At 34.4% G+C, this 10,596-nt stretch overlaps 1 protein-coding gene across 3 annotated transcripts in view; it reads right to left on the reverse strand.

Moving 5' to 3' along the window:
• Dysb (Dysbindin) overlaps positions 1 to 8,359 on the reverse strand; it is a 34,184-nt gene extending 25,825 nt beyond the window's left edge. For 2 of the 3 annotated variants that reach the window (XM_014422653.3, XM_014422651.3), the window contains exons 1-3: positions 8,212 to 8,359; positions 7,343 to 7,475; positions 4,496 to 4,628 (exon numbers count right to left, since the gene is read on the reverse strand). In XM_014422653.3, the coding sequence (XP_014278139.1) occupies positions 4,496 to 4,628; positions 7,343 to 7,475; positions 8,212 to 8,267 (322 nt within the window). In that variant the 5' untranslated portion in view covers positions 8,268 to 8,359. Of the gene's footprint in view, positions 1 to 4,495; positions 4,629 to 7,342; positions 7,476 to 7,576; positions 8,152 to 8,211 lie in introns of those variants that run through there. The other variant, XM_014422652.3, reaches the window with a different exon arrangement.
• Between the last annotated feature and the right edge of the window lie 2,237 nt (positions 8,360 to 10,596).

Consider the following 10,596-nt stretch of genomic DNA (forward strand, 5'->3'; position numbering starts at 1 on the left):
GACCGGACATGTATGCTTCAGAGCCTACCAGTACCGCTTCAAACTGGATAACACCGCAGAATGCCCTGGATGCCAGACTGTCGAGGAAACCGCGGAGCACGTGTTTTTCACTTGTACTCGCTTTGCAGTAGAAAGAAGTGAATTGGAGAGAGAGTGTGGAGGACGCATCACTCCAGAAAACATGGTGAGCTATATGCTCCTCTCAGACCAGCATGGGAATGCAGTGAAGAGATTCACCACAGTCATTCTCAAGAGGTTGAGAGAGGAAGAGAGGGCTAGAAGACGTAACTAGCATGAAAACGTGAAAACCATGCGAAGAATGCGAGGCGGCACTCAGCCATTTCCCTCCATGAAGTAATGCCTAGCGGCGGTCCCGTGGAGAGGAATGAACAGGTGTAGGGCGGTGGTTTTAGTGGGTAAAAATCCCACACACGGATAGGTACGGGCCTATCCGTGTCTTTTGAAGATTTCCACCGACCCTCGTAAAAAAACATGTACAGCTATATGACTACTTCAAAGATAGAGTTCTGTTTTACTTTTTAGACATTGGCCAAAGAAGATATGAGGTGACTGGTGGTGTCTCACAGGGCTCGGTATTAGGGCCTCTTCTGTGGAGCATCATGCACGACGCCATTTTCAAATTGACATTGCCAGAGGGAGCCACAGTTGTGGGATTCGTAGATGACGTTACAGTCGTAGTAGCAGCGAAGTACTTGGAAGAAGTTACCCTCATCGTTGCTACGGTTCGAGGTTGGCTGTCTTCGGTAGGCCTACAACTTGCAGATCAAAAGACTGAGTTTCTCCTAGTAACTAGCAGGAAGCAGACTGAGTCCATCACTGTCACGGTTGGTAGCAGTAGAAATTCGTTCCCAGTCTTGCTTAAAATACCTAGGAGTCATGATTGATGCACGTCTCCGCTTTAATGTTCACGCGGAGTATATCAGCGCCAAATCTGCTCAAGTAGCATCCTACTTGTCACGCTTTATGCCAAACGTCAGAGGTCCCAAAGAAAGTAGTGGAAGGCTTCTTGCTACTGTTGTTCCCTCCATTATGTTATATGCAGCCCCGATTTGGAAAGAAGCGATGGTTACCATATCATACAGGAGACAGATGGTTTCAGTTTACCGCAGAGTTTGTTTAAGGACAGTTAGCGCTTTTCGAACTGTTTTCTACGAAGCGGTGTGCGTGATAGCCCGAATGCCACCTGTGGAACTCCTTGTTGAAGAGAGAAGCAGGCACTATGGACGACGCTTACAAGTTTCCAGAGAAAAAGAGCAAAAAAATAACCATCAACCATAATAATAACCAGATTCCGGGAGGTGGACTCGCAGGTTAATACCCGATGTTGGCACGTGGTATGGTCGCCAGCATGGTAAGGTGGATTTTTACATAGCCCAAATGTTCACTGGACATGGATGCTTTAGAGCCTACCAGTACCGCTTCAAACTGGACAACACCGCAGAATGCCCTGGATGTCAGACTGTAGAAGAAACCGGGGAGCACGTGTTTTTCACTTGCATCCGCTTCGCAGCAGAAAGAAATGAATTGGAGAGAGTGTGTGGAGGATGCATCACTCCAGAAAACGTGGTGAGCTATATGCTCCTCTCAGACCAGCATTGGAACGGAGTGAAGAGATTCACCACAGTCGTCCTCAAGAGGTTAAGAGAGGAAGAGAGGGCTTGAAGACGTTAGTAGCATGGAAACGTAAAAACCATGCGAAGTAAGCGAGGCGGCACTCAGCCATTTCCCTCCATGAAGTAATGCCTAGTGGCGGTCCCGTGGAGAGGAATGAACAGGTGTAGGGCGGTGGTTTTAGTGGGTAAAAATCCCACACACGGATAGGTACGGGCCAAGAAACAAACAAACAAATTGTGATTTTACATGCCCGGATCAAGAGGGATGCGAAGGTGCCATAAGTGGGTACTTATGCACCTAACCCTCTGAGCACCTGTTATCTCCTGGATGAAAACTATGTTGTGTTCTCATAGTGCACCTTGAATGGCCCTTCATAGTGCTGATCCCCCTTGTGACAGCTGGACAGTGGTTGACAATATACCATAATACCCAATAAAACTTTGTGGGAATCATCTGGTACCGCCATGACATTATGGATGGACTCATTTATAGGCATCTACTGTATCCTCCTCATCAATGAACATATCATCTCGAGCAACATCAGCAGGGCCTGCGTCATGGAGCTGGGTTCCTTTCAGAGCCCTGGATAGCTAATCTGTGACGACATTTTGTGAGCCTTTTTGATGGAAAATTTCAAAGTTATGCCTACATAGCTTTTCTTTCCAGTGTCCAACTCTAGCTGATGATTCTTTCACAATGCCTATCCACAGTAACAGATTGTGCTGGGTTAATCGTCCACCAAATAAATAGAGGTGAAAATGTTCAACTACTCAGTTAATGGCTAAGAGTTTGCCCTCAAGCCCGCTGTATCTCGACTGAGTATCCGACAGCTGTCTGCAAGCAAAAGCTACCACTATAGCCCCAATATCTGATTCTTACAACAAGAACGCCTCATGCACATTTTCGCTAACATATGTTGCCAATATAAATTAATTTTGAAAGTCTGGGAATGCTAGAATTATTGTCAAGAATGAAATTCATGACAATAATTTATAATCCTGAGAAAGCTGTTAAGTACCTTTTGGTTAGCAGGTGGATTTACATGCACAATGGCTTTTTCCTTGGCTAGATCTGGTTTGACCCCTTGTTAGGATACAAGGTGTCTTAAAAAATTATTTCCTCCAGAAAAAAATGGGATTTCTCCTTTGACAACCTCAAACCTAATTACCGAACGCATAACGAATAAAACTTTACGAACATACTTGAATAATACTACTTTATTTATATATAATTTTTATATTATACATACTATGTACTTTAGATTTATTGAAATAAATCTATATTATACTGTAACTATATCATAAGTTAAAAAAAATTGTCTCAATAGATTTAGTTAGCTATGTTTAGTAAACCAATACAGTTGGGTTGGTCTCCTTTTACAATAAAGTGTTCCTTTTAGTCAATACACCTTACGACCCCTTTTATAATAAAGTGTTCCTTTCAGTCAATGCAACTTATTATCTGCAATCCATTTGAAAGAAAAACTGTTGCTACAACAAAGGATGGATTTGGTATTCTGAAGAAAAGAGTAAATAGACATTACTTCATTTCTGATCTTTTCGTAATGCAACTAATGGAGATGTAAAGAAGTGCTAGATTTCTTGGAAATTTCAGGATGGAGATTTGATTGGCAGGGCTTCTGGAGTTAAGTTAGAAAGATACCATCAATAATAGCTGAATTAAATATTTAAAAAGAATATACTGACCATTTCATCTTTCAACCAACTAATAAAATGGCCTACATCCATTCATGTAGTACCATTTATTTTAGTTTTTTTGACATGATACAGGCACTAAGGTGTATTGGCTCACATGTAATTCCCAGTTACTTTATCTAATCATTCTGATAAGGATAACCTGATAAATATTTAATACAGCCCATAAGCAATTTAAAAAAAAATAGACAAAGAATATGCCTCTTTAAATAGATTGAAAATTTTATTATAAGGGATGCTTAAAAATTAAAAGTTTTATTACTTCAAAATAAATTTCTGGTTTTCATATTAGTGATTCGTTTAGACTTAGATTTTTATATTAAAACTATTTAAAAAATTATATATATTTTTTTTTTCTACAACAAAGAATATTTATATCTTGAAAACATTTTTAAAGTTTAACCATAATATAATTTTCTAATTTAATTGGATAAGGACTTCTTCAAAAAATGAATTTCCATTCTCAGCAGTTCTGTTATCTCCAGATCAAATATATTGAGAGTATACTTTGTAGGATAATCAGCACTGATACAATATTATTCACCAACTGATTTGTTTCTTATCCTGGGCCATACAAACAAGATTTTTTTTTTCAACTAATCAATACTAATGTTAGTTATTTAGAAAATACAAAAATCATTTAAAACATAATTGAATTAATATAAATTCTTAAAGCCCAAATTGGCACAAAACTAAAGGCATCATAAAAAAAAAAAAAAAAAGACTAAATAAAATAATCAAAGGAGCTCATGGATAGTTGAGGAAACAATATTGAGAGATGGAATGATCCACTACAAGTTGCATTAATTTTAATGAAAATATTTCTACAAATCATTATATGTTGTTTGTTTGATAAATATAATTAACAATTTAACAATGATTTCCAAATAAAGCCTCAATATTGTTTTCAGATAATAATCAATGGGTTTAATTCTTTCCTCAGCTACAAAAGACATCAAATTCTCAACATATTAACAAGTAAAACACAAATAGACAAAAATAATTTTTTTGAATTATTTATGCCAAATTTAGCACAAATAAATAATTCTTTCGTTTATTTGTGTTTTTCTGCTGACCAAACCCCCTGACTATCTTCTCCTCTAAACGTATATTTAGTATATAACTATTAAAATATATAGCTTTACCAATTTCATTGAGGGCTTTTTCAGTGTGAGTCAAAATAATGTTTAAATCTCCGACATCACTGGAAAATTTCTTGACTACATGCCAATGATGCTTGATGCATCTATTAACTTCTTCTATTTGTATGTCAATAGTCTATAACAAACAAAAACAATTTATTCTCTTTATTAACACAAATATATACTAAAAATTATATAACATTACAGAAAATGTAATCTAATTGATCTTTTTTTTTCTTTTTATGATTCCCTTCATGGACATTTCTAACACACAGGCGGGTTATGTACAGAGTAACCCTATACCCTATTTTAAACATGAAAGGTGGTCAAGTTTTCATTTTGTGGGACTGCCTCAGAAATAAATGTCAACCCCCAGGCCAGATTTAAACCAGCACCACATGTAATCATGAGGCAGTCAAAGTTGACACTCTAACTTTCTCAGCTATAAACAACCCTCAATCTAATTGATCAACAAAACCAACATGTGTTATAAGAGTTCATAGTCCCCTGAAATGAAGGATGAAATTAAAAAATGACTTCTGTTAGTACTCAAAGCATTGTAATTTGTCTACTCTATTTATTTTATAATTAAGTTGAAATGAAATAATTGACTAAAAATGGAAACAATATTCTTATAACCTTAGTAATATATTTAATAATCATTTATTAATACATTATAATAAAAAAATTTCCACTTTAAGCAAAATGTTCCCATTTGTTGAAGGGGTAGTTGTACCAGCAGTTTTCTTTTCATTGATTCTTTCAAGTTGGAAAACCTCCCTCACAGCTAATTGACTTAATTCCAGAAACAGCCTCCTTGATTCACCATAAGATGTTTTATTTTTAGATAGAAGCATTTCTGTTTAGTTCCAGAGTTATGGTATAATAGATATGGTCTAACAGAGATAACTTCACAAAGTTTTTGTTTGAAATGTCAGCATAAACAAGAAATTATTGGGAATGAAACAGTGAAATACAATTTATATTAAATTATACAATTGTTATCCATAATCAAGTACATAACAAACGGTTACAAGGGTGCAGATTCTTTTCCATATTTATGGATGGTACTTATATTACAGGGAGTTCCCACTTTACATAATGCCATTTTGTCATTAACAAAGTTATGTAGTTAACCAATTGATATCAGAAACTGTTTTATATTGAAGAACATTCAGAGATCATCGCCAAAAAACGATTTTTTTTATTAAATGAAAAAGAAAATATGTTAGAAAATCCAAACTAACATAAATTAAATTATCAGATCTGATATGAGTCAATATTCCGTGTACTTACTACAAAATATTTCAACAAATTTCTTCCATTTCTTACTTTGTAAGAGAGGTTTAACTAATAGTATAAATATTTAGTGATAAGAACTTTCCAAAACGTTTTTTTGAAAAGTTCATTTCTTCTATTACAAGATTTAATTTAACACATTTAAAACCATTCTCTTCAAAATTCATCTTTCCTTTATCATACACAAATAACTTAAAATAACAGTTCCTGAACCCCTCCGGTCCTAGTGTATTTCATTCTTTCTCAATTCATCGATTACCTTGAGTGATAAAATCTTCTAAATCCCTTCCAGTATGGTTTTCATTCTGGTTCCTCCAAACGGCACTCCTCAAAATCATTCAAGACCATTTGATCATACGTACAATTTTAATTACAATAGAATCATGAGCATCTTAATTGATGAAGAAGAGAGAGATAATGGATGAAATAAAAATGATGATTGAGTCTAACTTCAATAATAAATTTAGAAAGAAGAAAATGACATACTTTGATATTAATTATATATTAATAAATGTTAGCCATAAATAATAATGATGTAAACAATTAATAGACTCTACTATAATTGACAGAGAAAATATAAATGATGATGAAGGCTAATCTTTAATAATAAATTAGCATAAAAAAAAAAATGACATACTTTGATATAAACATTCACGTACATGAGTCGGTTCAACATCTTTAAGACTACTTCAAAATCCTATTATTCTGTTTTCAACAAATTAAAATATTACAGAGCATCGATAAGAAACATCAAAAACATACAGCTATATTCTTCGATCTGTCTGTTACTACCAAGCCCCGGGCCAACTTCGGTTCTTATAGCAAGTATGCTTTCTTTTCACGTATCCATGCCTTACTTATTATTACTGTACCAAACTGCTGTACAGTTCATCCTGTTCGTCTTATGGCCAGCCCGAGTCAAAATCAGTTTGAACTAAACATAATTCACCCAATTTATTCTATATTCTGCATTTTATTTTGTTTTTCACCATTTTTTATTGTATTTCAATCTCTTATACTCAACACCACTCTTACAACACAAATAACTTTAAATATTTCATTTACTCTTCATAACTCTTCTATCCCACCTAAGGATGTCACGCCGATAGTATAACCTAAGAATGCTGGTCATAGCTGACATTAATTACAATAAAGGTTATAATAATGGCTAAAACTGCTGTGTGAGATATAAATTCGGATAACTGTTCAGGTGTCTCCTCAGGGCAGTCTAATGATAATAAGTTAATAGATTGTTACCATGTCTCATCCATTTATCAGAAGATAAATACGATTGTTCATGCAATGAGAAAGGGCTAATCTGCAGGTGATGTAAGGTAGAAATATATCTACAATTGGCAAGGAGTCTTCATAAAAACATTGAGAGAGGCGAGAGTACAGGGGTGGTCTTCAGAGACCTCTAATTGGTAAGCTGACTTAACTTAGACTCATATTAATAGACAGCTAAATATATATATACATATAATTTCATATGGCCAGTAAAGACACATAATAAATATATAATAAAAAACCAATAAAGAAAAAAATTCTTACTTTGGCCTGTGCCGCATTTTGCTCTGAAAGAGCATGGATACCTTGCCAATCATGTTGATATTTGGAAAGAAGGTGAGCTCCAGCCAAGTATTCTCTTTGATGGGTCAAAAATGATGTATCATCTCTGCTTAGGCTGTAAATTGAATATGTATCAGTTATACAAAAACGATACTTTAAAAATTAAATATTGTAATCAAATAGGTAGATTCAAAAAGTGTTAAACAAATACATTACACTCCCATGGGAATATTGATGTTAGATGTTGATTATAGGATTTTCAATACTGATACAGATTGTAAGTATCAAAAATAAATATAAGTAATCACAGATCATCCAAGGAAAGTCTCAGGACTGAACTATTTCTTTTGGAAAATTAGTTTTTAATTAATTTTTTCTTTTTAAGATTTTTCCCATAGACTCTAGTTTTGTGAAGGATTTTGTTTCTAAAAGAATCCAGAAAAAATTGTAAATAGTAAGACACTTTTTGAATACTTCACAATTAATAGTTAATGCAGCCCATATTCCATTTATATATATATATATATATATATATGTTTTTTCAACTTATTTGTGTTATTTTCTGTTATTGCATGTCAATCAATAGGTGAAGATAAAATTAAAGTATTTAAACGCCTATACACATAACTTTAAAACTACAAAATCACCAAAAGAAGTCAAATTTAAATCAATTTTTGGATTACTTAAATATATAAATTTTCTTCCAATAACATACAAACAGTATAATGTTTAGTAATTATACTCTACTTAATTTGTAAAAAGTAACAATTTTAGCGATTATACAACTAAGCAATAAATACAAATCTAAAACCTCAACCAACAGAAAAAAAGAACTGCATCAAACACGAAACCTGTAAACGATTCCTTCCTGCACGTTATGTAGTTTTTCTTTGAGATTTGATAACATGACTTAATTCTGATCACAATGAAAAACTCATCAATGAATTTCAGTGCCTAACCCGTCAGGGAAACAAACTACAGATACCAGGGGGGGGGAGAGAGAGAGGGTATCATACTATACTCTTCTTCAAAAGGTAAGTGAAGCAAAAAACGGCGAGTAGACCACGCCCTCGATGCCCAGGTTTACATTGAGGTAAATAGAAATTTCCTCAATTAATATAAGTATGTAGAAAACCGTTCATTCAATCGGAAATATGAGCTAAGGTTAAAATTTAGTAAATCCTATTTTTAATAATATGTTTAATCAACAATTAAAAAAACGATCTCAATACAGTCATGCTTTCATCAAAACGTTTTTGTGACAACTACAACGTAAAAGCAGAAGATACTGTTATGATTGCCCTTATTCCTCCTCACGTTGTTCATAAGGTTCACCTTTTAGGCTTCACTCACCTGGCTGCTAACCCCCTCCATTAAACCTACTCCTAGCTTCAAGATAGATACAGATAGAGGAGCAGAGCTTTCCTTTCTCCCTCTCCTATGCCTCCCCTCGCTTCGCCGTTCACTACCCCCACTCGTCTAATTCACTCTATCTGCCATAGTTCTATTTAATATTACAGAGTCTAGTTCTCTTTTATTTTTTTCCTAAATCAGCTCTCTTGTTGTTGCCTCTACATGAAAATAAATAATGTAAATTCTGTGTACATGTTGTGCTTTGTATGAAGTCTCCATATTAAGTTGAATACCAGATATTACGGCTCCTGTTTAGCTACATGGTCTAATCTTTTCTAGTCGTAGCAGTTGAGACTAACATGTAGATCGGATGTGGTCTTAATTTTCTTTATTACTTTGACTGCACTTACGCACAGCCTAAATTTGGAATATTGCAGGGCGGTATACTAATGGATAGATAAACGGTAGAGCGGCTTACTGTAAAATTAAAAGTCCCTCGTTCGAATCCCTTGTTACTAATAGATTTGAGAAAAGAGTTGACTATCAATTCACTTTAAAATTCAAACTCTATACATAAACTTTTTATATGGGTCATTTTCCGATTTTGGTACTACTTCAGTTTTATACATTTTTAAGAATGATCGACCATTTGAATGTGGACGATATTTTTTTTTCTTATTATCCTCCTTGAGTCCAACATTTCCTTCTGACTTCAAGCTTCTAATTATTAATTGTTATCTAGTTATAAAATATATAATGATTATTTTGTCAAGCCCTAGCCCTGTGGCAAAACTGAGTCCGAGACTTCAGTTTACCTCTGAATTTTATTTCTTTATTCTATTATTGATTGTTTACTTTATTTTTATGTTTTTTTTTTCTGTCTCTCGGGTTAATTAATGCAATCAGGTGATAAATTGACTCGTTCGCCCGGTTTAATTAGGAATTAACCCCTAGGAATGAAGCCAATAGGAATTAATTAACCCCCGCAGAAACCTCCAAGATACAACCTATGTTGACTAAAATAAGGAGGAAGTCAATTCGAAGAAAAATCTACTAATCCATCGACTCACATCAATCGAGAAAGTATCATCAGGAACTCACTCCTCTAAAAGTAAAAGTAAGTAACAAATTTAATCTACTATCTGAAATTGACATTTCATCTGGTAAGCTTACAACAGTAACAGCAAGTACTAGCAATAATAATAATCCGAATTTTAAACCCAATTCCATAAAAATATCACCCATATTCTTACACAACGCTACGAATTACAGAATTTTACTTAAAAACTTAAATGCATTATGCATTGGACCATTTTCAACCCAGTTAACCAGCAATAACACAAAAATTCTGCTATCAACCCATTTATTGTCATCTATAATTAGAATTATTATCGAAGCTATTAAACCTTATTTATCTCAAATTATGACACATTTGTCTACGTTAGTAGTGTCAAGGTGGGTGCGTTAGATTGTTCTGACTCCAATTGAATATGTGATGTACTCTATACTAGAAGGCCACGACAATGCGTTTTAATATAGGTTAGGTAGGTGGTAAGGAGATGGATGGAAACTTCGTTATGCAGGATACGAGTCTGCAGTCGCGAAGGGGCATGCAAGTCATGGCAGGTACGAGCCGTAGGTACTTACTAAAGGAAACAAGGTTTTGGGTGGAGGAGAGATCCAGAGAAATCAGATTGAATTAAAAGACAAGTATACATGTCTAAAAATAGTACTAGAATGTATTGATCCATTATATATATCGACACACACTGCGTCCTAAGTAAGGAAAAACCCTGAAGCGGAAGTTCGCACTGTGGTTTTCCATGTTACTTGTAATACGTTCGCTTTTAGTCGATCAGAAGATTTTATTGTAATCTTTATTA

This window comes from Halyomorpha halys, unplaced genomic scaffold (genome assembly GCF_000696795.3).
Source record: "Halyomorpha halys isolate HHAL.00 unplaced genomic scaffold, Hhal_1.1 Scaffold384.1, whole genome shotgun sequence".
NCBI classification, from domain to species: Eukaryota; Metazoa; Arthropoda; class Insecta; order Hemiptera; family Pentatomidae; genus Halyomorpha; species Halyomorpha halys.